General features: G+C 41.9%; 1 protein-coding gene across 6 annotated transcripts in view; it reads right to left on the minus strand.

Annotated features, from left to right (window-relative positions):
- The window catches only part of ADAMTS6 (ADAM metallopeptidase with thrombospondin type 1 motif 6), a 134,716-nt gene that overhangs the window by 5,795 nt on the left and 101,324 nt on the right, over window positions 1-27,597 (minus strand). For all 6 annotated transcript variants that reach the window (XM_034440984.3, XM_087885727.1, XM_034440983.3 and 3 more), the window contains 8 exons: window positions 27,050-27,183; window positions 21,939-22,062; window positions 21,181-21,261; window positions 18,055-18,218; window positions 15,799-15,937; window positions 9,979-10,108; window positions 8,867-9,071; window positions 730-906 (listed from right to left, as the gene is read on the minus strand). In XM_034440984.3, the coding sequence (XP_034296875.1) occupies window positions 730-906; window positions 8,867-9,071; window positions 9,979-10,108; window positions 15,799-15,937; window positions 18,055-18,218; window positions 21,181-21,261; window positions 21,939-22,062; window positions 27,050-27,183 (1,154 nt within the window). The remainder of the gene's footprint in view (window positions 1-729; window positions 907-8,866; window positions 9,072-9,978; window positions 10,109-15,798; window positions 15,938-18,054; window positions 18,219-21,180; window positions 21,262-21,938; window positions 22,063-27,049; window positions 27,184-27,597) is intronic.

A 27,597-nucleotide genomic window follows, 5' to 3' on the forward strand; every position in this document is an offset into this window, starting at 1 on the left:
ATAATTGCTAGTTAGCAGCCTCATTAAATGAGATGGAAAATGTGCTGTTTGTTAGTAGATACATCATAGACTATGACGTATCTACTAACAAACAGCACATTTTCCATCTCATTTAGTAGGCCGAAAGCCCTACTAAGTAGGTATATACAAAAGTATAAAGGCTATTGCTTAATGCATTGTAAACCGCCCTGAGTCTCCGGAGAAGGGCGGCATTAAAATTGAACCAATAAATAAATGAATAAATAAATTTAATGAGGCTTCTAACTAGCAGTTAATTTATTTATTTTTGCAAAATGTTCTTCCCATTGCAAACAAAAAAGATCTATCGTACTATGAATTGAGAAGATGGTGTATTATAGAAACAAAGTATTAAGACTGAGGAATGCAGCCATACTTATGATATCAGGTGAAGGTATCTGCAATCAACAATTATATACTTATTTCATGCGGTGACCATTTGGAAGTCTCAAAGAATATCCTTTAAATGTGGCAATGTGAAATAATAAGAGACTTTTATTCTTATATCCATTTCTGAGATCTGTGAAATCACACCCGTTTTTTTTTCACCTAAAGTCATTTGAGGAAACCATTATAGAAGCCGATGAACATATATATCACTGAAAATTTATTCATAAGTGTTGTATGTTAATTATTGTTGCAATAGACTCACATGTCTAGTCCTTGAACTTCAGTACCACTTTAGATATTCAAGAAGCCTGCCTATATTACCTGTCCCCAGTCTCCTGTGACCCATCGTGGTGGAGGACACCTGCCCAAGCTACAGCGCATGCGGACAGGTGGTTTGTTTTCTTCTTGACAATGTGCAACTGGAAATGTTTTTGAAAGATCGCTGCTTTTGCAGAGAACAATACGATGCTTAAAACCAGGTCCACATTTTGGAGTACACTAAAAGCCAAACACACACATGATTTTTAGAATCAAATACTTTAAATTGTGAAAAGCTGAAAACATTAACAACATAGCCCTATTAAAAAGGAAAACCTATAGTACAGGGGTGTCAAACTGACGTCGTCACAGTGTCATCGTGTAAAGTGTAAACTATTGAAAAATATTTTAAAAGTTCTACATCAAATGAAATGGTTAATTCACTTGTAAGGCACAATAACATATCGGTAACTCTACCTTTACCTCTACATTGAAGTATGTTATTTAATAGGTAAAATTAAGTCTTTAAATCTAGATTGACACATACGATTTTCATTGGTTTTATTATTTATAAGAATGTGTTAAATCATACAAGCAAAGCAAAGTGTCTGTTCTATGGACTAAAGAATGGTGGATGACATTGCTTTGTATAAGTTTCAACTTGTTTCATGATAAATTGGGATTTTGGGAAAGGGAACTGGAGAAGTACCAATACTTTTGGTCATATCTGTGTTTAGATAGAGAGTTTAGAATTTTAAGCATTCTTTAAAACCATCACTTTATGTACTAATCATTCTGTCTGCTGATAGAAACTTGGATAGGTTTGAATAAGGATAAAATAAGTGGGGTAGATGGGGGTCTCATTTCCAATTAAATAAGGAAGAAATTACTAGTTGGGAGTAAATTTTTTCTTGCACTTCAGTGCCCTGCCCCTCCTATTTTCCAGAACGCTGCTACTACACTCCAGCATTGGGAAAATCCTCTTATCTGACAGCAACTGAGAGAACTTTTTTTCACTTATCTTCCACTCTGTGCTCTCTCCACGCCCCCTTTTGCACCCGAATCCCCAGTCTTTCTCTCAGTTGCTGACACACTGGGAGGATTTTCTCTGTGCTCTGAGTGTTGCGTTAGGCCTTTGGTTATTTTTGATTAGCCCCCTTTTTATTTTTCTCTTTTTTCGGTTCAGCTTAGATTTATTTCTTCTTTCTGGTGAGTCCCTCAGCTGCTTGTCGGTTTCGTGCCCAGGGAGCTGGGTCGTACCGGCTTTTGCGCTTCAGCGCCGGCTGCTGCCGGATTCTGTCCCTGCGGGGCGGATCCGGTGAAGATTTACTATTGCCAGAGAGGTCGGGGCTAAGGAAAGCTCCCCGACTCTCGTGTGGAACGGCGAGCCGGAACGGTGGTGATTGCAGGAGCGGCTACCGGCTCGCTGTATTTGGAGGTGTGACTCATCCAGCGACCGTCCCGTCAGGCTTCTGCGGGCGGCGCTGTGGTCTGGCGGCGTTGGATTTTCGGCCTCGAAGCTCCGGCCGTAAGTTTTGACTGGGGGGGGGTGTAGCGTGGCTGTCGGGGCTCGCTACCCTCCCGACGCGCCGAAAGCCGCCCCGATCTCCAGCCCTGGTTGGCGTCCGCGTCTGAGCGGCGCCAGGGGGGGGGAAGCGCTCCGCCATCCTACAAAGCTCGGGCGGGCCGCCATTTATCACTACGCCACCAACTTGCGGCCGCCATTTTGAAACATCAGGGCGGCCGCCATTTTGGAATCACCTCGTGGCAGCGCGGACCCTAATTAGGGGGCCGCAGCCTTTACTCTGAGGTTTGGCTGGCTGAGTCTCTGTCCCGGTCTGGGCATTGACTCGAAGGAAGAAAGAAGGGGGGGAGGAGCGTCACCAGTCTATCGCTCACCCCTTTTACAGCCCTTTTGTGCAAGGCTTGTCCTTTCTCCTGGGCAGAAACAGGGGGCCCTTGGAATCAGCGTGGCAGGAGGGCCAGCACTGCTTGTTGGGGCATAGTACATTGCCCAGAGCGGTAGCCAGACTATCAATTCTGCACTCAATCATTCAATTAATTAATCAAACGAGCTGATATTCAAGGCAGCCAGTCATCCAATCAACCAATTAATTATTCAAATAAGCATTTCTCCAATCAGTTAATCAATTAATCAATTAACCAAGCAATCACTCATTGATTCATTATTTATTACTACAACTCTATTTATCAATTAATTTATATTTACTATTCAACTTGGGCATCCTCACCATGGCGGATTGCTCGTTTTCCTCAGACAGTGATCAGGAGGTTAGCCCTGTCAGATCTAAGTCCCGCAAGAAACAATCGGGCAAACGCTCTGCGTCTGGCGGTCACAAGTCCCGCCACTCTAAGACCTCCTCTGCCGCTGAGAAGGATGCTCTCAGACGTCATAAGGCTTTGGAAAAAAGATGTGAGAAGGCCAAGCAGGCGTCAGCTTCTTCGGTCCGTGGTGATGCGGGATCCGCCCACCAGGCTGTTCCTGTTCCTGGCCTTTCGGAGCGGAGAGTGGTCCAATCCGGTTCCTTGGCTTGGCAGAAGGGCGTGTCCCAGTCGATGCCTGATGTTTCCTCAGCGGGTTTGGAGGCCTTTCCGCCCCCTCGGCGCCAGCCTTCGGCCACTTTCACGCCTACAGCAGCGGGACTCCGAGAAGTGGACAATCCTCCGCCTCCGTCTCAGTTCGACTTCCAGACGATGTTGTCAACAGCGTTGGCTTCTATTATGGCGGCCGGAGCGCAGACAGCGGCCCAGACATCGGCGGCGGGGACTTCGGGCCCGTCGGCCTCTTCAAGCTCTCGCAGGGCTCGTTCCCCCTCGTCTCGTGAGTCTGTTTCGTCTGAGGGCTCGGGCCAGGACGAGGAGGGCCCCGATGACCTCGAATTCTCTGAGGATGAAGGTCTGGTCCCTGACACTCCAGCCTTCACGGGCTTGTTTCGTCCCTCACTATTTAAGTCCCTCCTCCACAAGGCTCGTTTGACTACTAATCTGGGTTCGGTGGGAGCACAACCCCCGACTACCCCGTCTGAGACCGGTCCTCATGATGCCCTGTTTAAGCAAGTCAAGCAGGAGAAGGACTTTATTCCGTGCCCTCTACTGTTTGCGGATGTTCTGCAAGCGCCTTGGGCCCAACCGGGGTCGTCCACTGCACCAAGCAATTTAGATAAGAAGCTGTTCTGTGCAGCGCCCGAACTTGAAGCCATGTTGGACATGCCAACTGTGGATGCGCCGGTGGCGTCTCTCACTTCGCATTCGATGGTCTCATCCGATCCGCTGGAAGGGCTCAAATCGGAGGACAGGCGCACCGAATTGGCCTTTCGCAGGTCTCATCAAGCCGTGGCCTGGACTGTTAGAACTGCCACGGCTACTTCATTCTTCAATAGGGCCTCTTTGATCTGGTTGCGCCAACTTCGGGAACGTCTCCCTCCAGAGGATACCCGCTTGCGCCACGATATTAACAAGATTATTGCAGCCACAGAGTATTCGGCGGATGCTTCGTTGAACTCTGTCAAGTTTGCATCGCGGGCGTTGGCGACTTCTGTCACGTCGCGACGCCTTTTCTGGCTACGGCCGTGGAAAGCCGATGTGAAAACCAAGTGGAAGTTGGCAGCGGCCCCGTATAAAGCTCCGAACTTGTTTGGCACGGCATTGGAGCCGATTCTTGTGGAGGACAAAGACAAACGCAAAATTATGCCCTCGTCCTTTCGCAGACAAGACAGGCGTTACACCCCTTACACACAACGTCAGCCATTTCGTTCCTACTCGGGGCAGGGAGGCCCCTCGACTTACCGGCAGTCGTTCCAGGCTCCAGACCGCTTCTCCGACAGACAACGTTTCAGAGAGCGTGGCAGATCACAGTCCTCCTCCAAGCGCCCCTATCGTGGATCCACTTCTAGACCCTTCAGAAGGGGCAAATGACTCACCGACTCCGGGACCAGTGGGAGGTCGTCTCCGGGCCTTTTGTCATCGGTGGGCCCGGTCCACTCCGGACGAGTGGGTGCGTCGTACTATTTCGGAGGGCCTCGCAATCGAGTTCACGGATCGGCCCCCACGACGGTTCGTCCGGTGCCCTGTTTCCCTGTCCACAGACTCTCGCAGCTTGATGGTGGAAGAGATAGCACACCTGCTGGAGATCCGTGCGATAGAACCGGTCCCGTTGGACCAGCAGGGGACCGGCTTCTATTCAATTCTGTTTTTGGTTCCCAAAAGTTCGGGAGGGGTCAGAGGCATTCTCAACCTCAAGGAGTTGAATCGGGCGGTACGTTACCGTCGTTTCAAGATGCACTCTCTTCGGTCCATTCTGGCTTCTATTCGCCAAGGGGACCTGATGCAGTCAGTGGATTTGCGAGAGGCTTACCTGCATGTTCCAGTGCTTCCTTCGCATCGACAGTTTCTGCGATTCGAGTATGCGGGCAGGCATTACCAGTACTGTGCGATGCCGTTCGGTCTTTCCTCGGCTCCCAGGACTTTCACCAAGCTGGTGGCGGTAGTGGCCGCGTCTCTCAGTACAGTTCCGGTGAGGGTGTTATGTTACCTGGACGACATTCTGATCCTGTCCTCGTCCAGGGCACAAGCGGCGCAAGACAGAGACAGGGTGCTCTCGACGTTCCGAGAGCACGGATTCTCCATCAACTTGGACAAGAGCCAGCTCGTCCCCACGACCGCGATCCTACACCTCGGGACCCTGATAGACTCCGAGAAGGGTCAGGTTTTCCTGTCTTCAGAGAGGGCGAAAAACATCAAATCGCTTGTGGGCCAAGTGCTGTCCCGGAGGAGGGCTCCGCTGTTGACGCTGTCACGTTTGTTGGGGAAGATGGTCTCGTGCTTCCGCGTTGTTCCGTGGGCACGCAGACATTCTCGTCCACTGCAATGGCTTCTTCTTCCATTCCAGAGAACAGGCAGTTCCAACTCCACAAGGACGGTGGTCGTGCCTCCACGAGTCAGACTGTCGCTGGGTTGGTGGAAGTCGTCGGCCATCCTGCAAGGTTGCAGTTTCCTGGAACTAGACCGGGTCGTGATCACCACCGATGCCAGTCTCCATGGCTGGGGAGCCCACCTAGGTGCCCAGGTGGGCCAAGGACAATGGTCTCCCGAGGAACGTGCACAGAGCATCAACCTATTAGAACTTCGTGCCATTCGTCTCGCCCTTCGGCATTTCCAGTCGCTGGTTTGGGGTCGCCATGTCCTGATCCTCACGGACAATACATCTGCCAAAGCGCACATAAATCGGGAAGGGGGGACGAAGTCACAGTCGCTGATGCTCGAGTCGACACGTCTGTTCAACTGGGCAGAGAGGAATCTGGAGTCCATCCTCGCGGACCACATTTCCGGGAAAGCCAACACACGAGCGGATTGGCTCAGCAGGGAAGTGATAGACCAGGCCGAATGGCAGCTGCTTCCCAGTCTATTTCAGGAGATTTGTCTTCGCTTCGGACGGCCTCTGGTAGACTTGTTCGCCAGTCCGACCAACGCCCAGCTTTCCCGGTTCATCACTCGTTATCCGACCCCAGCGGCAGAAGACACAAACGCTCTGCGATGTCGTTGGCCGGCGGGTCTACTGTATGCCTTCCCGCCCGTCACACTGATTCAGCAGGTGGTTCGCAAGATGATAGCGGAGAGGGCGGAGATGTTACTGGTGGCTCCACATTGGCCCCGCAGGCCGTGGTTCGCGGATCTGGTGGAGTTTTCGGTGACAGACCCGTGGGTGATTCCGCCACATCGGATCGTGCTGTGTCAGGGGGCCATTCGTCATCCCGAGCCCCAGTGGCTGCAGTTGGCCGTCTGGCATTTGAGCGCGTCCTCTTGAAGAAAGGCCGTTTACCAGATACGGTGATTGGTACGATTCAGTCGGCCCGTCGACCATCCACGACGAGGATTTACGAAGCCACGTGGAGGGCCTTTTGCCGTTGGTGTGCGACTGCTCATGTGGATCCTACGTCTGCAACGGTTCAGGATGTCCTCATCTTTCTACAGGCGGGTTTAGAGCGGGGTTTGTCTCCCGCCACTCTCAGGCGCCAGGTGGCGGCCCTGGCCACGGTGTTGTCCTGTCCACCGTACACTTCCTTGGCTCATCATCCGTGGGTGAAGGGGTTTCTTCATGGAGCTACGAACCTGAGACCGCCTACGGTTCATCGTTATCCCTCTTGGGATTTATCTTTAGTTTTGCGGGCTCTCACTTTGTCTCCGTTTGAGCCGTTGGGTTCCACTTCGCTTAAGTTTCTGTCGTTCAAAGTTGCATTTCTCCTGGCGATCACGTCGGCTAGACGCATTTCTGAGATCGCTGCCTTATCCGTCAGGAAAGACTTGTGCATTTTTCATGCTAACACTGTGGTCCTGAGGATGGATCCTGCTTTTTTGCCCAAAGTTAATTCGTGGTTTCACCGGGCGCAGGAATTAGTGCTGCCGGATTTCTGCCCGTCGCCGAGACATCACCGGGAGGTTCTTTGGCACACTCTGGATGTGCGCAGGGCGTTGAGACGTTACATGCGTAGGACGGCCGAGTTTCGGAAGACGGAAGCCCTATTTGTTTCGTTTCATCCTGCATCCATGGGTCAGAAAGTGTCGTCGACCACGATTGGTCGTTGGATTAAGGCCTGTATTGCTGCCGCTTATGAGAATCAGCGTCGTCCTGTTCCTGGGAACATTCTGCCTCATTCTACGCGGAGTGCGGCTACTTCAGCAGCCTGGGCTACCCAGGCGTCTGTGTTGGACATCTGTAGGGCGGCTACTTGGACTTCTTTGTCGCCTTTCATAAGACATTACCGGATTGATGCCTATGCTTCAGCTGAGGCGTCTTTTGGGAGACGAGTTTTGCAAGCAGTGGTGGCTGGGTCCTCGGAGTTGGATAGTGTTTTGCCCGACCCTGGAAGTTAGGCTTGGGTATGTCCCAATGCTGGAGTGTAGTAGCAGCGTTCTGGAAAATGGACATTGACTTACCTGAATGTCCTTTTTCGGAACGCTGCGTATACACTCCATTTCCCTCCCTTTTCTTTGTTTGTTTGCTTGTGGTGGTTTTGTATTAATAAAGTTTGTTGTAGTTCACCCGTGGTGTCTTCGTTCAAGACTGGGGATTCGGGTGCAAAAGGGGGCGTGGAGAGAGCACAGAGTGGAAGATAAGTGAAAAAAAGTTCTCTCAGTTGCTGTCAGATAAGAGGATTTTCCCAATGCTGGAGTGTATACGCAGCGTTCCGAAAAAGGACATTCAGGTAAGTCAATGTCCATTCTCATAATTCTAACTCAATTATGCAAAATAGACACTGAAAAATAAATTATTAACACAAGTGTAATGTTACCATACTATAAGCTGCTCAAGAAATGTTCAGTTAAGGAATAATGTGGAATTAAATAAATATAAATTAATTCAAATTCATGAAATATACTATTTAATACTGTGCACAGAATCAGCTCTTTTGAATTAATATTGATTAGTATTGAATTTAGAATTTGGATTATCAGATAACAGAATCCAGTTTTTTCACTATGGAGTAACAAACTTCTCAATATATGGTTGAAGTACTAAAGGAATATAGCTGAAAGAGTATTTGCTAGTATGACTCCCCATAAAATGCCAGTTACAAACTACATACAGGAAGTCCTTGACTTACCACCTCAGTCAGGACCAGAAATTCTGCTGATAGGCAAAGCAGTTGCTATCAGTGAGTCATGCCTGATTTTACTACTTTTTTGCCATGGTTGTTAAGCAAATTACTGCAGTTGTTAAGTGAATCACAGGGCCGCTAAGTAAATTTAGATTCCCCCCCCCTTTGTCTTTTCTTATCGCAAGCTAACTGGAAGGTTGCAGATGATGATCACATGACTCCAGGATGCTGTAATATAAATAAATGCTGGTTGCCAAGCGCCCAAATTTTGATTTCATGGGGATGCTGTGACAGGTTAAGTGCAAGGACTGATTGTAAATCACTTTTTCCAATCATATTGTAAATTTGAACAGTTGCTAAATGAATGGTTGTAACTTGAGGACTAGTAGTAGTTCCATTCGAGTTTTACATTAGCATGTCATGCAATCCCAGACCATGCATGATTTACAGAAGACAAATTTGGGAGTGCTGGACTATATCACATTTAGTAAGTTAGAGTAGCAAGTTAGATTCATTGTAATATATCTTGTTACAGTATTGATGTGTGTAAAGTGGTTACTTAGGGAATTTTCAAGATCACTTACTTCTGACCAATCCAAAGGAACCCACTGTGGGGGGCAAGATTGATTGTTACAGGACTCTTTTTCAACTGGGTGATGTGTTAAACAATGAGTACTCTCCAATGTCTCTTCTTCTGAAGGTCCAATCTTCCTGATACATAGAACAGTTCGTGATCTCATTCCTCCATCACAGGTCTTACTGCATTCTGACCAATCGCCTATAAACCATCTATTGACAAAATATTAGAAAAAAGTATTAGTTCAAGAAATGAACTGCTTACCCCTACAACGTGAATGTGTATAACTGAAAGTATAAGAAAATTACATACTGCATAAAAATATATAATAGTTCTGATTCAATAAATCAGAATTTTAGTCTCAATTATATAATGCTGCCAAATGTAACTGAGGAAGAAATTAATATATTTTACATAATATAGCTTCCCAATATTTATTCTAGGGCTGCCTATCCTGCATGAAATTTATTATAACAAGAAAAGATCTATCCTAGATGGTTATTCTGTAGCATAACAATCCTACAAACTATATCCTGCAGCACTCTCATCTGGAATTTAGATAAGGATATTATTGTTCCAGAATGGTTCGCAGAAGTTGCTAGTAAAGAAAATCCATCTAACTGGCTTTCTACAGTATTTGCAACCAAGGAGATAGGCAGGAGGGAACAGTGAATTCTCAAAAGTTATTTTAAAAAGTGCAATTAAATTAGCATTACATTATTTATATTTTATTTATGATTAATAAAATGGCAGGTCACTCATTTGCATTAGCAAGCCACAAAAATAACATAATTTCATTCATTCGTTGAAGTTGAAGTTATATTCAACTGTGGTGGTACAGTGATTAGAATGCAGTATTGCAGACTAACTCTGCCAACTGCCAGCAGTTTGATTGGACCCAGATTGTTGGGCTAATATGCTGACTCTGTAAACCTCTTAGAAAGGGCTGTAAAGCACTATGAAGTAGTATATAAGTCTAAGTACTATTGCTATACATATAATAATTGTTCATTGGATCCTGCTCTTAATTCAATTTTGGACTAATTTCCCTGTGGTTCCATTGCAGTGCTTTCAGTCTGGAGATATAAATAATATGGAATAAAATAAAGCAGTACTTACTCAGGTGGACAAGGCTCAGTGTTGCAGGATCTTTGATTTTCAGGTAATTTACTATCAGGATCACAGTAATTGTTCTGGACTACAGAGCTGTCATCTAGCCTTTTGCATACTATTTCTTGTTTCTGCATACCTTAGGAAGGAGTAGAATGAAATTGGTTTTTATTTTTTTCCCCTTATTTTAAACCAAGCAAATCTGTGACCCTGTAGCTCAGTTAATCATAGACTATAATCTACCCAGGATTCTCTGGCCTTCATGATTTTATTACTTTCTTGAAGGTATAAAAAAGGAAGATTTCAAGTACCTGCTAGACGGTTGTCAGCAGCATTCAGCTCTAGATATGCCCTATCCTGTTTTATCAGTTGAAGTAAACTGCAAATTCAATTGAGGTACAGCTTCTGTACCTTCCTTTCCACTGTTTTTTGTTTGTTTGTTTGTTTTTGGCAATTTAAAGTTGATTTCAGATATCTAATTCTTACTGTTATACATCAAAACACATTAGTCAGTAATTTTATTTTATTTTTTCATTTTAATTGATGTGGTAAATAAAAGCATTAAAAGTAGTAAAAACCATGATTTTCATTAACTGATTAACTGATCTAGATGTCAACAATTACAATGACCTGTCTGGAAGCATACTTCAACACAATGTGTATTTGTACTGTACGTATATTTCTGAGATATCAATTTCTTAATCAATATCACTCTAAGCAGAGATGTTTCCATTTGCAAAAGAAAAAAATAAAATAAAAAAACTAAAACATTTGTTTTAAACCTTGAGTTTCTAAGAATGTCAATTAAATGGTTGGATTAAGAAATATCAAAATCTAACTTAAGTTTAAATGAAAAAGTAGTCTTGCAATACATGAGATCAATTAATAGGGAATGAAACTGGGAGAATCTGAAATAGTTTTTTTGATAAAATATTTATCGGTCTTTGCTCTGCCAAACAATATTGAAACTCTATTATTACAATTTAATTCCTATTTTAACATTTTCCAATATTTTCCAGTATTTTCTTAGTATTATTTCTAATATCTATCTGAAATAATAAGAAATCACATTAACTTCATGAATTTGTTTTGGGATAATTCTTTTGAGTGTCTTAAAAAAACTAAATGCATAGTTTGCAGCAGGTGAATTACACAATGTTAATACTTTAAATATACTTATTTTTCCTAACATTATTTCTTAATATTTCAACAATCACAGCAGGTGGCAGCATCTAGCTGGCCAATATTGAAAAGCTAAGCAAGGTCAAACCTGAATAGAACAGTCATGCTTCATATAGGAGTTCTTTATATAAAACTGATTTGTTCCTAATAATTAATAGGGAAATGATGTCTATATAGCACAAAGCACAAGGATGTCAGACAAAATTAAAGATGGCAGCCACAATTATGGATGTCAGCCACTTAGGAAGAATTGTTGTACTACTTGTCAAGGATGATGCTGGTTCTTTGGATGATAACTATGAATGGGTAAGAGTGTAGCTGTTAAAACTAACATTAATACTTGAGGTACGATGACTGATACCAGTGGCTTAGAGGTACTTCCAAGAATATAATAGTCATTTTAGAAACAGCCAGATCAATAATCGGAGCAATATATCAAGCAGTGAAACAACTCAGAATCTAGATTTCTGCACCAGTACTAAAACAAGTCCAATAACAAGGAGACTAATTTTGGAACCAAAATCTATCATCCATTAGAATGGCCAATAGAATAAAGTACTAGATATTATTATAATGTCTTTAATCCACAGACTTCTGTGAATTTCACCTTCAAAACAGAACCCCAAGTAGACAAGACTCAACCTCAAAGTTTGGACATGTCATTGAGGCTGGATATACAGCTCCAGCTCCCACATGGGGTGTCATCCTGGAAAATATCTTGCATCACAAATTGTTTGATTAGAAGCAATCTTTTCACATCTTATTTATTCCATTTATATTTCATTTTGATTTGTGTGTTAAAATATTTTTCTCAATCTTGGCAATTTTAAAATGTGTGAACTTCACCTCCCCAACCAGCATGTTGCCTTGAGAATTTTGGGAGTTGAAGTCTACACATCTTAAAATTATCAAGAATAAAAAACACTGAAAAAAAGATCATATCTATCAATTTCTTGTTTTGTCTCCACAAGAACACTGTTTTTTGGGGGGACCAATGACTAGTTGCAAACCACTTCTGAAACCATTGCCTCCTTCCCACGGCAGACAAAGTGAATAGCCCAAGGTCATCCAGCTGGCTTTGTGCCTAAAATGGGACTAGAACTCGTGGTCTCCTGATTTTTAGCCTAATACCTTATCTACTACACCAAAGTTACTTTCGTGTAGCATAGGTAAATGTGTAACTATTTTATAATTTAATCTAAAGCCAATGTTTTGTTATATAATTACAATAAAGCCAACAAAGAATAAATTTGAGGAGCAAATTGCTAACAAAATATCTTTAGGTTTGTCAGAAATAGCAAACAGATTAAAGGATTGCTCATATTAATATCAAAGTGGCAGAGTAGTAAAAAGAAAGACAAGCAGATTACAGAGAATCTGAATCAATTACTTTAACATATACTGAAGAAGAAACTGAAAAATTACTCAGTCCCAAACCTAGATAATAACCACATAATAGCTACTGTACTATACTCTTGAATTTAAAACAATCTAGATTTATCAGCTCACACTAAAACCGATCCTCAAGCAATATATATATTGTTTATTATTTAGCATATGGAATATGTCAGGAAAATCTACACATGCTAGACACAATGCAGTCCTGACAGGCTAGATTGCTAGTTCATTTTGTTCAGGGCTTGTGTGCCTATTGCAGGAGGTGGGGGGGGGAGGCGAAGTAGCTTTACACCAGTTAGCTGGCAGTATTCAGGTTGCCGGCTGTTTCAGGCTCCTCTACTGGCCTTTCCTCACCTTGCCTTGTGCTGCATCACATCCAGCTAGGTCCAGCACTGGCTTCCATTTTCTGCACATGGGAATGCAGCTAAGTTTTTCCCACTGAAGTGGTACCAATTTATCTACTCACAATATTGCATGCTTTTGAACTGCTGGGTGGGCAGAAGCTAAGGATCAAGAGATGGAGCTCACTCCGTCTCATGGAGCCAGGCTTGAACCACCATTTCTGCCCAGCAGTTCCAGCGTCATTAAGCCACTGTGTCACCGTGTCCCCTGTATACACTGTGTGTGTCTATCTGTGTCTTTCTGTCTACATACTGGCCAGAACCATGCGCCAAAGCTAATATTAATATACCTAATTTCTACCACTGACTTCAATTACTCTTATTCCCAAGTAATTATACAAAGGTGATGTTCTACCTCAGGGGTGTCAAACTCAAGGCTCGGGGCTGAATCTGGCCCATAGGGTGCTTAGATCTGGTCCACGGGGCTGCCCTGGAAACAGCAAAGGACTGGCCCATGGTGCCTCTGTCAGTGAAAACGGGCTCGGAAGGTCTTCAGTTTCGCTGGCAGAGGGTTGCAGGAGGCCGTAGCAGCCAAAAATGGAGCTCAGGAGCACTCAGTCACCACAGGCATCCCCAACACAAGTGATGTCAAGTTGGCTATGCCCACCCTGGCCATACCCACTCCACTCCCCAAGGTCAAACACAACCCTGATGAGGCCCTCAATGAAATCAAGTTTGACATCCCTGCTCTACCTAATCCAGTGGGTCTTCTAAATCCAGTTCTTTCATGAAAACTGAGATGGAAGCTACAGAAGAAATAATTTAAGTACAAAGGAAATGAGTCAACAGATTTCTTAGTGCTGGTTCAAGCAGAAACATACATCTGTATGGTCACTCCATAGTAAGCATTAATCAGCTTTGTGGCTGTTATTCTGAAATAAGTATATTTAGACTTGTTTTCATTAGTTTCATCTCCTATTTATTTCTTCACTTTCATCAGGGTTATCCTATTACCGTGTTTTCAGGAAATATAAACACTTCCACAGGAAAAAGCAAATAAAACAAAACCTTTATCTTCCTTTTATGTAAATACTTGCCTCAAACAGACTGACAAATAGTTCAATTTTAAGACAGAAAAATAAACAGAAACAAAAAACAGTTGATAGAAAACAATAGCTATTAGCATCTACACAGATAGAGGAGTAAGAACTAGACACCAATCCTTATTGGTTTATTTATTTAAAATAACTTTTCACTTCAGCTTATCAGAAAAGATAATATAATTTATAAATTTAAAAATACAATATCTAGATGAAAATACTTATTAAAAATAAGGAAAAAAGAGAAATCGGGAGATAATTAGTGGTTCTTGGCAGAGAAAACAAGGAGGGAACATTGTTATTGTTACTGGAAGGGACTAAGGGAAATGGCTTCAGGCAACAGACTAATCTCTTCAACTCTTAACATAGCATAGACACAAACACATGGTGGTATAATTGGAAGGACTAAAAGGACAGGTGTTGACCTTTTTCATTCCTCGCTCTCCCAATTCCTCCATGGCAGTTTATTCCCTTAAATATTTATTTTCTCTTGTTTGGTTTAAGAAAAGATGAGAGAGGCAGCTTTTTGAAGTGAAAGTATATTAAAAAGAGATAGTAATCAGGGAAACTGTTAAACCCTAGAGGGAACTTGATTTCTAATTCATATTTCTATTTCCATTAAAAAGGTATTAAGAAGATTACATGCTTAAAAATAAACACAAGTTCTATTATGCCAGGCTTAACAGTTGCTGGTACATAGGCCAAATTAAGACATTTTTTATAAACTTAGTGTAAGAATTGGCTGATAGGATGAATCCTAAAGCCAAATAATGCAGACAACCCATGACTTCAACAGCCACTACTTAGAGACAAACCAGTAGAAGACTAGCACAACGCATCCATGAACACCAACTAGCAGTCAGAAGATATGATGAAAACTCTTTATTTCACAACATACTGAAAGACTTAACCATAGTTTCACTTGGGAAATTGTGACCGCTAGACTAAGCCAAGTCCAAAAATACTTAGGAAATTTCTAGAAGCCTGGTACTCTGACAAATTAGTATTTAATAGACACATATATAAATAATATATATATACTATGTAAAAATGTCTATCAACAAACCAAAAAAGGAACAAAAAGACCAAAACACCTCCCCATCAGCAAACAGCAATCAGCTGAGCATAGATTAACATCAGGCCAACTATCAAGTAAACAATATCCCAATCAAGGAACTGCCAAACGAGCCAACAATAAACAGCCCAACCAAAAAACCTCTAAGACCACCCAAAGGTAAGCCACTAGAATATAAACTGAGAGCAAACTCCACTTTTTACTACCACTGATGATGTTACCTAGTTTGGGTAATGAAATGTCTGCAAGAAAACAATCAATTTCAGAGAACTCCAAGTGCCCATCATTTCAACCCTGAGTTACAAATATTCCCCAAAACTTCCTGGATGAGAAGTGAAAAGTCTTCAAAGAAAACCAGTTGCTTCTTCAAAAAAAGCACCTTTGGGACAACCATGACCTGGATAACTGAGAATCTCCATAGATATTCCCCTTTATTATTACAGACAACCCACTTATGAACCGACTAACTCCAATACATATTGATAGTTAAAACTATACAGTTTTACTTGTAATATAGTATATTAGGATGGGCTTATTTATAATTTTTGGTGAACAAAGAAATCAACATTGTGCCTCTCTCCAAAACTCAAGAAGTAAGAATGTGGGTAGTAATTTTTTGTTAATAATAATGTTTCTGTTAACATAAACAACATATGTTTCCCTTTATTATATTATAAATATTTCAAATATTTCTACTTAGCTAATCTTTCAAGATTGTTAGAAGCTAATTTACCTCCAGCGCAAGTAGCAGAGCACTCTGACCAAGGGAGGTGATTCCATGTGAAGCCAACTTCATTGTCACCACTGCCAGTACGAGAGATGGGAACATTGAATTTATATCTTATCCCCAGATTTTGCTCCTGTAGTAAAATCTGCAGTTGAAAATAACTAGTTTTATCATTAAAACACTTTGGTATATTAATACTGTATATTAACAATTAGTTACTTTCAGTTTGATTTTTGAGAAAAACTTTGAACATTAATGCAGATGTTTCTAAAATTTAAGATAATTTACTTTAGTTGTTTCAAATTTAAATGCTAGAGTGATCCCATCAAATGTGGCATTTATCATAACTTGTAAAGCATGGGTATCCAACCTTTTGGCTTGCCTGGGCTGCATTGAGTGAATAAAAATTGTATTGGGCTGCATATAAAATATAACAAATATATTACTTATTAAAAATCATATAATAATTTTAAACGTTTACAGTCTTGTGGGATCACATTATTAGCTGTCCAGGGCTGCATGTGATCCACAGTCCGTGGGTTGGAAATGACTGTTGTAAAGATGGCAGAAAAAGAAATAACTAGTGTATACGTACATCTTTATTACACAGTACTTAAACTTGACAAGAATAGGGTAGGGTAGGGTAAAGTAGGGTAGGGTAGGGTAGGGTAGGGTAGGGTAGGGTAGGGTAGGGTAGGGTAGAGTAGAGTAGAGTAGAGTAGAGTAGAATAGAATAGAATAGAATAGAATAGAATAGAATAGAATAGAATAGAATAGAATAGAATAGAATAGAATAGAATAGAATAGAATAGAATAGAATAGAATAGAATAGAATAGAGCGTTGGAAAGGAAAGGAAACCATTTCAGATAAATGGTTGTCCAATCTCTTCTTAAAAATTTTCAGTGTTGAAGCATTCACAATGTCTGGAGGCAAGTTGTTCCACTGACTGATTGTTCTAACTATCAGGAAATTTCTTTTTAGTTCTAGGATGGAACATAATAATGTTCCAGCAATGTTTTGAATAATATATACAATCTGAAAATATTTGAGATTAAATGAATAACTATTTATGTTACCATAGAAAGAGACTAAGTTTAAAAAGATAATCAAATCATAATTGATAAAGCATGTAGGTAGTCCTTGGTTATCAATGGTAATTGGAACCAGAATTTATGTTGCTAAGCAATGCAGTCTTTGAGCACAACATCATGTGACTGCATTGCTTAGTGACAGCAACCCTAGGAGTCCTCATTGCTGTTTTTAAGCTAAGATTGGGGGTCATTAAATGAGTTCAGGTAGCTTGCAAGCACGCCAGCGGCAGGTAAGGAATGGTGAGTCAGGAGTGTATTTTGCTGGGTGAGGGATGGTGTGCGAATGGCTAGCATGATGTGACAAGGCCTGAAGTGACTATTGCCAGGCACAGGAAAATGTGCAAAGGCAGGACACAGGGCTGGAGGTGGTTGCTGCTGGGACAAACGACTTACCAAAGTGATTTGCAACTTTCTCTGATAGCTTTCCCCTTGACTTTGTGGGAAATGTGGAAGTGGTGTTACATGACTACAGGATGTTGGAATAGTTGTAAGTGAGAACCAGTTGCCATGTGCCCAGATTGCAATCATGTGACTGTGAGGAATGCTGTGATGGTCAGAACTTTTAGGATCAGTTGTAATTTTCCTTTTCTATCACTGTCATAATTTTGAGCAATAGCTGAACAAACTGTGTTCAATATTTCTTTTATTTATATTTAATATAGTTTATATTTCTAATATATACTCTGGGATTTTTAAATTTTAATTTAAGTGATATGATTATCTTTCTGAAAATGAGATGGCATTCATTTCTGTCAGCTCTGTAGCAAAAGAAAGTGATATATTATGTTGTCCCCCAATTATATCCAAATTGCTTAACAGATTATCAGAGGCTAACTGCAGACTATTGATAGGGGTGAGTTACAATATGGTTAATTTAAAAACAATATAAATACTGAATGTAAATTTAACAGTGCCAGATAAAAATGATTATATTTATATTTTAGAAACCTCAGTTGGTTTAAAAGTAGATTGATACATTGCAAAACAGCATAAGTCTATTATCTAGGAAACACTATTCAAAAGCTAGAGGTACAAAGCAATGATTATAATACAAACAATATTTTCTGAATGAGGTTCTAAGTAACATAGAAAAGAGGTTCATGAGCAATACAGAAGGCTAGATTACCTCTTCGATACACAAACAATAAAATGAAATAGTTTATACTTTACCATGACTATAAGGTTTTCTGAAGTAGGACCCAAAGCTTCCAAAGATTCTGCTTCATCGGCTGGTCTTTTGTAATGGAAAGCTGTCCCAGAAACATCAAATTTTCTAGGCCAATCAATAGTCCACGCTCCATTAATATAATAATCATCGTCCTCAGTTTTCAAAGCTTAAAAAAGTGTAAATGGCATGAAGATAGAAATCATTTAGAATGTATAAGAGCGTTCATTAAATATCAAATGAAGGAAAGTGGAATTATATCATAGGAACCATAACTTCCTAAAACTCACTTTCCTTGTTGGAAAATAGATATACATTATTAAAGATCTCTTAAAAATAGGAAAATCATCTACAATGGAAAGCCAATGGCTTCACTTAAGGGTTCTGATTAAGGAACCAAGAGTGGTATACAAACTATCCTAAATTTAAATTGTTTAAAATTCAAAATAATTCCATTTGAAGGAGTTGCATTTTGCTTTAAGCAGAATGTTTTGATCATTCTGGAAGTGTTTCAAGCTTAATACTAAGTTTTCTGCTATTTATTGCAATATTTTAAAAATTGAATCAAATTTGTAAATTAATCAACATTGTAATTTTGACCTCTAAATATCTTAAGAAAATATGCTTTAATCAGCTAATTAGTTCTAGTTTTTATAAAGCAGAATACTCAAATCATATGGATGAGGAAGGGATGACTGCCTACTACCCATTTCAATGCTTTTTAATGAACAATTGCCTTCAGACGCTGCAAAAGGATTTGACCAATAAATGATTCAAAATATAGGTTTTTAAATCCTTATATTTAATATATATAATAAAATAATTAGTTCAAAGGGAAAATAAAATTATAAAAGTAGTTTACAATCGGCATAAATTGATACATCTAATCGTTTTAAATTCAGAATCAAGTTTACAAATGAGCCTGTACAATGTTAGTTTTAACTTGCTGGAAATATTTCACAATAATAGCAGAATACAATGCATGCTTTCTCAGAAGTGTATGTTTAATGAGATTAACTTTTGGCTAAATATACATGGTAAAATGGTATACATTTATTTTTCAAAAACATCTTACTTGTTTTTAGTTATTATTTTGTGATAATCCAACTACAACTTTAGTTTTCTAATTAGAATGATTTTGTTTGTTTCAGTTTCCATTCTTTCTCCTCAAGAGTGTTACCACGTTACATGATGCTAATTAACAAACTACTATATTACTGTGGCTTGGCAAAAGTACTTTGTGGAGGGTGTTTGTATGTGAGCAGCATTTCAAAAGGAGGGAGGGAAGGGATAGCAAATCTGTTCAGAAAGTTTTCTTTTTTCTTTTCTTGATATCCTTGATATCATTCCAGTAATAAGTTAAGAAGCTTTATCTGCTGTCACATTTATTATTGGATTTGAGCCAAAATGCCTGTACTGAACTTGTTATTTTTCTCTTCAAATAAGAATTAAACATTTATTCTTGGTATTATGATTATGGCTTATGGGAAAATGATGTATAGCACGTTAAATACCATGTTCCCCGAAAATAAGACCCTGTCTTATATTTATTTGAACCCTGAAATAAGTGCTTGGCCTTATTTTCGGGGAAGTCTTATTATTTTGGGGCATGTTGAAGCAAGACGGGGCTCCTCTTGCTCTCTTTCCTGATTTCCAGCTCTGTCTCCCTAACCCTAACCAGAGGAAATTGCTGTGCATGTGTTTAAATATTTTGGGGGAGGGCTTCTTTTCAGGAAGGGCTTATTTTAGCGCATGCGCTCGAAAGCCCAATTGGGCTTATTATCACGGGATGACTTATTTTCAAGGAAACAGGGTACAATGTTAGAGAAATCATAGATATAAGTTTTAGCTTTCTGAATTCCTCAGTAACTTTCACTAACATCAGAAGCCAGGTAGAAGTAATTAAACAGAATTTCCATCTACAGTATACACTTTCTTACTCCTAATAAACCAAACAAGGTGATAGAGCAGTGTTTCTCAACCTGAGGAACTCTAAGATGTGTAGACTTCAACTTCCAAAATTTTCCAGTCAGTATCAAATCTACTTATATGTTTACTATCCAAAATCAATAGAAATAAATTAATTGAAATAATGTTCCAGAAACCTCCGGAAGCAAGAAACTAATACAAAGTTTCTCTAGCTTTATTAGCATTACTAGTTCTGTTTTAAAATACTGACAAAATGCTCCAGAGAAATCATTATGTCATTCCTACAAAGAGGAAACATTTGAAAAGGAAAGAGATTCATAACTAATCCATATCAATGTGGCAAATAGCAATGATTCCAAAGCATATTTGCATATATCATCAGACAAACCCAAAACCATTTGACTAAATACATAAATGACATTTGTATTATGATATTGTAATGCATGTTTCATCATTTAGCCCACTCCCTATTTCTGCTACAATGATGGAAACAAATGCAAGTTAAAGGCCCTGCTGTAGTTTGTTTTTTAATAATGAAAGGCCAGTTAGAAATTTTATAAATAAAACATTGTGTGTGTTTGTTTCTATGTATTTATCTATTTAATGTATGTAGCTTTTGTCTTCAGAACAATAGCTAGAAGTATACAATTTGGATAGAGAACGTGGACATAAGAAGTGAAAGTGGACAAAGAGATGTTCCTTTCCCTTTACTGTGACACTAAACTTGGAAGTTATTTTCCAAGTTTAATACCAGCTTTCAACGTAAATGTTATCAGAGCCACAGCAGGAAGAATGTTAATCCCTGTCTCCCATAATGTGTCTCAATCAGTTTTCATAGTGTTTCTTAAAACAACAACAATAACAACCAAAAAGTCCACCAAACCAGTTTGGTGTAGAGATTTAGGCATCAGGCTAAAAACCAGGACAGGGTAAGTGCTAGACCCACCTTGGACAGCATAGGGTTAGTCACTTTCTCTGAGCTCTATGAAAATGTCAAACTACTTCCTATAAACCCTTGCCAATAATAGGACAAGGACTAGTATAGGCAGTTGCCAGATGACTACAGCGACTTGAAGGATTTAAAAAAAAAAAAAAAGTCAGTGCAGCCAGGCTACACTATTATATGGAATCTATCTGAAAGTTATTTTGAACCCAGCAACATTTATCAAATTTTGTATTAAATCATGAAATCATTAACTTACCAATATAGTTTTTTGACACAGCCACTTCTTTGATTTCAATATGAACAGAACCTTTAGGAATTTGAACCACTTCCATGTAGCCTATAAGGTAATCAGGGCAATTATTTCACTGATAAAAGCAACAGTTCTCACTTTTAATTTGTTTATAACTAATGCAATTAGATAGCAAGAATTCAAGAGATCTTAACGTTACTTCTTGTTGCAATCAAGACACAGAGACCTATAGTTCCATTTAAATGGTGTAAATGTAAGAAACAAAAACAAAACACTTCACATATTTGCTTTCATTTTTATGAGGAGTAGCTATTTCCCTACAATTTTACAATGCATCAGAGAACAATAGATAATGGACCTGGGAATTATATAAGTAAATATATCTAGTAAGTACTCTAGAAAGAGTATATGAGAGTAAAATGGCAGCATCCAGTGGCTATTGCCTGATCAATTTTTAAATAGTTGTCAAATAATAGTAATACAGCTTGTGACAATACCCTAACACTACCAAACAACAATATCTGCTTATCCCAGGTTCTTGAGAAGGACTCAATAAGTGAATAAAAATCCCAAATTCAGTTTAAGCCAGTGGTGAAATGCAGCCAGTTCAGAAGGCTCTGCGCATGCGTGGAGGAGGCACGCGCGCTCACATTTGCGAATCGGTAGCAAAGGTAAGTTCATTTCACCCCTGGTTTAAGCATATGGTTGACTGTACAACCACCACCAGCAACAACAACAACAACAATATAAGCTTTGAGACTTACCACCTCTGAGCAGTGTATCATTGAAAAAACCTTCAATAGATTCACATGTACTCCCATCACCACCACATACCCGACACCTGTCTTCTTTAGCATCAGATCCCAAAATATTGTCACATCCAACATGCTGAAAATGGGTACAGTAAAAATAACTATACAATAAGAGGATTTCTTTTCGGTTCAGTTAAATTGTTAATGTTCAGAGTAATGGTATTCTTAATTTATTAAAATAATTGCTGAAATTCTTCCTTCTTTGTTGAAAGCAATTTTATTCATTCAGCTAGAAGTACCATTCTTTATTTTTCTGCTCTGTTGTCCATATATTAAAATCTAAATGGTTTCTCACAATATTTGGGAAGGTTTTTTAATATCACACTAGTATGGACTAGGTAGGCTAGGTAGGTAGAATTGCCTCTTAAATTTCTAGATGACATGCTATTCAGTTCACAAAAATATCCTTTTTCTAGCCTCTTATTACACATTTTTATAACTTTAGGATTGATAGACTTTGTCACATAATCCCTGAAATATTTTAACATATTGTTTGCAATTATCTTTTACCTAAAATGAACTAAAATTAAATTGCTTACAATCAGGCAAATTATTCCAGTTGCATTTTTATAATCTGTCATAAATTTTTGCTTATTTCCTGATTCTGCTAGTAGGTGACTTTGCAAGATGCTGCCAGCTAATTGGCTTCTCAAAGCTTTTCCATTTTAAAGGACAGAGATCAAATTCAGGGCTTTCCAGTTTCTCAGTTGTCTGAGATGGCTGTTTCCATTTAGGATGCTCTTTGCTTTTCCTCCCAATTGTCTAAATCATGTAAGCAGTTTTATAACGCATTTATAGAGAAACTTGAGATAACTCTGGTTGTAAATCTCATTCACTGCAGTCCATATTTAGCAGAGAACATATATGAGTACAAACAAGCCCATTAAGAGTATTTAGAGACAGATGCTTAAAATATAATGTAACAAGGACATTTATTAAGGAAATTGCATGATCTAATAGAAAGATTGCATCTTTGAGTTTTCTGTTCTCATGGCAAAAGAAAAGAGAAGGGAGGAGAAACTATTTTCCTGTAAAAAGTAAGCTGAAGGGGAAACTTCAGGAGTACAAATCAGCTTTCCAATCAGGGAAAAATAAAGCAGAGAGAAATAAGTAAGAAGCCACTATTCCTATTGGCTCTACAGTTTTCTTTACATCATGAATTCACCACCGGAAGGATGGAACATTTCTATCTCTAGGGCTATTTAAGGGCCTCCCGCCGTGAGAGGGCGGGCTGGATGTCATTCTCCATTGGCTGAAACTGTGAAAGACCCCTCAAACTGTCGTGAGAGGACAGTGTATTTACCGGTGGAGCTGCATGGCTGTGTGTTACATCTGATTTTGGGATTACCAAATGGACCCCTGATTATGATCTCCGCCTCCCTCGCTGTAACCTAAGATGTATACTACCTATGAACTTCTTGCGCTGCGAGATTCCCCCCTCTCGCAGATCTGGCCCTCCACATTATCGAGGGCCTACCTCAAGGACGGGTTTTGGGACCCAGAGAGGTGGCATGTGAAAACCAGGGGGTTGAGGGGTTTTTTATCAAATTTTTTAATTAAATTTTTAAGGGGTCCCAGGGAGGGGGAGGGTCGAATTAGAACTCGGGTTGTGGGCTTGGGGGAAAACCCACAAGGGGGAGGGTTGGGTCTGGCCTCGAAGTGCGGCAGGGAGGGTGGGGGACCTGGGGTCGAGGGGGGTGTTAGAGCTCATCCGGATAGTGTTTCAAACATCAATACTGTGAGTGGGAGGGGTAGATATGGCGGGAGCAGGGGGCCATATCGTGTTAGGGGAGCGCGCACCCGCTGTCTACGAGCGGTGGTGTGCTCCGGCCCCCTAGGCTCCACCCGTTCTCCAGGTTGCATAGACCCTCAGGGCCCAGGCCTTCGGCTGATGCTGTGCAATGCCAGGTCCGTAGTAAACAAAGCCCCCCTCATTTGTGATCTTATTCAGGAGGGGGGTGCGGACCTGGCAGGTATTACGGAGACCTGGTTGGGCCAGGAGGGGGGGTTCCCCTCATTGAAATGTGCCCACCAGGTTTCCACGCATTCCATCAGCCAAGGTCACAGGGGAGGGGCGGGGGGGTAGCGGTTATCATTAAAGATGGCCTGAGACCGAGGGAGGCCACTGTTCCTCAGACGGCCGGCTGTGAATCCCTCCTTGTGAAATGGGGTCACGGGGTTCAGAGGGGTTTGCTGATCACGTACCTGGCTCCCTGCCACGTGGCAGCAGCCCTGCCTGAGCTACTCAACGTCATCGCCGCGGTGGCGGTTGATACCCCTAGGCTTATGGTCATGGGGGATTTCAACCTGCCGTCCGTGGGTGAGGCGTCAGAGGTGGCTCAGGAGTTCATGGCTTCCATGACAGCCATGGACCTGACCCAGTTAATTCATGGCCCTACCCACACGGGGGGAAACATGCTGGATCTGGTTTTTGTCTCTGGACAGTGGTTGAGTGATCTCGAGATAGGGGATATAGTCACCAAGCCCTTGTCATGGTCTGATCACTCTCTCCTTTGTCTCGACCTTCGAACCGCTACACCCCGCCGCAGGGAGGTGGAGCCGGTAAGATGGTTCCGCCCCAGGTGCCTGATGGAACCTGACAGGTTCCAGATGGAGCTTGGGCCATTCCCTGAGGCTCTGGCACACGCCTTGACTGGAGACCTAGTGGCCGCCTGGGATAGGGCGGCCACTGGAGCTCTGGACCGGGTCGTGCCTTTGCGGCCTCTGACCCGGCGCCGATCTCATTTAGCTCCTTGGTTCACTGAGGAGCTGGGGAGTTGAAGCGCTGGAAAAGACGCCTAGAGAGCAGTTGGAGGGCCAGTCTTTCTGAATCTGACCGGACACTGGTAAGATCTCATATTAGGAATTACCTAGTGGCGATAAAAGCAGCGAAATGTAGCTATTTTGCTGCTCTTATTGCGTCATCAGATAATCGCCCGGCCGCCCTGTTTAGGGTGACCCATTCCCTGCTCCACCAGGAAGCGCGGGAGGACCCCTTGGAGGGTAGAGCCAAGGATTTTGTTCAGTATCTGTATGACAAAATCACTCAGATTCGGGAAGATCTGGACTCCGACTGGGTAGTCTCAGGGGGAGGGACGGGGGCAGGTCTTGAGAATGTTATCTGGGATGAGTTTGATCCTGTGACCCCTGAGGACGTGGACAGGATTTTGGGTAGACTGAACGCGACCACTTGTTTATTGGACCCGTGTCCCTCCTGGTTAGTGCTGGCTTCTCGGGAGGTGACACGAGGCTGGTTCCAGGGGATTATAAATGCTTCGTTGGGTGAGGGTGTTTTTCCTGCTGCCTTGAAAGAGGCGGTGGTGAGGCCTCTCCTCAAGAAGCCTTCCCTGGACCCGGCAATGTTGGTAAATTATCGTCCGGTCTCCAACCTTCGTTTTGTGGCGAAGGTTGTTGAGAGTGTGGTTGCGCAACAGCTCCCCCAGCACCTGGATGAAACGACGTATCTGGATCCGTTCCAGTCGGGCTTCAGGCCCGGGTACAGCACGGAAACGGCATTGGTCGCGTTGGTTGATGATCTCTGGAGGGCTCGGGACAGGGGGTGCTCCTCTGTCCTGGTCCTGTTAGATCTCTCAGCGGCTTTTGATACCATCGACCATGGTATCATGCTGCACCGGTTGGAAGAGTTAGGGGTGGGAGGCACTGTGTTGCGGTGGTTCTCCTCCTTTCTCTCTGACCGGTCGCAGTCTGTGTTGACAGGGGGACAGAGGTCAACCCCGAGGCCCCTCATATGTGGGGTGCCGCAAGGGTCGGTCCTCTCGCCTCTCCTGTTCAACATTTATGTGAAGCTGCTGGGCGAGATCATCCGTGGTTTCGGGGTGGAGTACCATCAGTACGCTGACGACACCCAGCTGTACATCTCCACCCCGGATCACCCCAACGATGCCCTTGAAGTGATGTCCCGGTGCCTGGAGGCCGTACGGATCTGGATGGGGAGGAACAGGCTCAGGCTCAACCCATCCAAGACCGAGTGGCTGTGGTTTCCGACGTCCCGATATAGTCAGTTGATGCCATCACTGACTATTGGGGGAGAATCATTGGCCCCCACGGAGAGGGCTCGCAACTTGGGCGTCCTCCTGGATTCACGGCTGTCTTTAGAAGAGCACTTGACGGCCGTGACCGGGAGGATTTTTCATCAGGTTCGCCTGATTCGCCAGTTGCGTCCCTTTCTGGATTGGGACTCGTTACGCACGGTCACTCATGCCCTCGTCACCTCCCACCTGGACTATTGTAATGCTCTCTACATGGGGCTCCCCTTGAGGAGCACCCGGAGGCTCCAACTGGCGCAGAGTGCGGCCGCGCGGGTGGTAATGGGAGCGACATGGCGCTCCCATGTGACACCTCTCCTGCGCGAGCTGCACTGGCTCCCGGTGATCTTCCGGGTGCGCTTCAAGGTTTTGGTTACCACCTTTAAAGCGCTCCATGGCTTAGGACCTGGTTATCTACGGGACCGCCTACTACCACCAATAGCCTCCCACCGGCCAGTACGCTCTCATAGAGAGGGACTCCTCTGGGTGCCGTCAGCCAAACAATGTCGGCTGGCGACCCCTAGCGGGAGAGCCTTCTCTGTGGGGGCACCTACCATCTGGAATGGGCTCCCCCCAGAGATACGGAGGATCCCGGATCTGCGCACCTTCCGCCGCGCTGTGAAGACCTTTTTATTCCATCAGGCGGGCTTGGCCTAATCTCTTCCCTTTTTAAATATGTAAATTTTAATCTGTTTTTAAATTATTGGGGTGTTTTAATTTGTCTGGGCCAAAATGATTTAATTTGATTTTATCTGGTTTTTAAATTTTTTGTATCTAGGTTATTTTATTGTTTGGCTGTTCACTGCCCTGAGTCCTTCGGGAGTAGGGCGGTATACAAATCAAATAAAACAAACATAAAACATATGAGACAAATGAGGTAAAATGTCAGTGCTTCTGAAACTGTAGTTCCAATATATTAATAAAGGCAGTTCCTTGACAGCTGTTTCATTAGAGGATGTTGCAGTATAGAAATGTTTTAAATCACTTTTACTTTTGTGTAATGTTCATGTATTGTACCTTGCATTCTCCATTGATACAAATATCCAGGGAATCGGCATTGCATTGTGTTCCATCTATCACTGCAGGAGCACGTTCAGTATAGAAGTTATAACCTTCTGCTAAACAGTTTAATGCACATGGCTTAACCCCACCTAGACAAATAAAACATTTTAAAAGATCAAATTCCAAAGTTTGAAGTATTATATACAATTTGATATTAATCTTTTTTCCCCAAAAAAATCCTGTCACTGATTTTTTTCAACTGTTTTTCAACAGATTAATGAAGCTGTAGGATCAAGACTGATAAACAGATTTCACTAATTGAACAAGACCTAAATATTTAATAAGTTATTAAACAGTATTAAATATTGTCTTTCTGGTTTAAACTTTTCAGATAGATTACTGGATTCCGATAACAATTCTGTGCTTGGTTTGTTTTACAACTTATCCAGACAATTGCTTTAACATGTTTTTCTCAGTCTGTGATGTGATACAAAAAAAAAATGTACTCTGTCCTGACAGCTTCAGTTACAAGGATGATACCTGACTTTCAGCCAGTGACTGCC

This window comes from Pantherophis guttatus, chromosome 2, assembly GCF_059756535.1.
Source record: "Pantherophis guttatus breed Tessera chromosome 2, ASM5975653v1, whole genome shotgun sequence".
In the NCBI taxonomy this organism is placed as follows: domain Eukaryota; kingdom Metazoa; phylum Chordata; class Lepidosauria; order Squamata; family Colubridae; genus Pantherophis; species Pantherophis guttatus.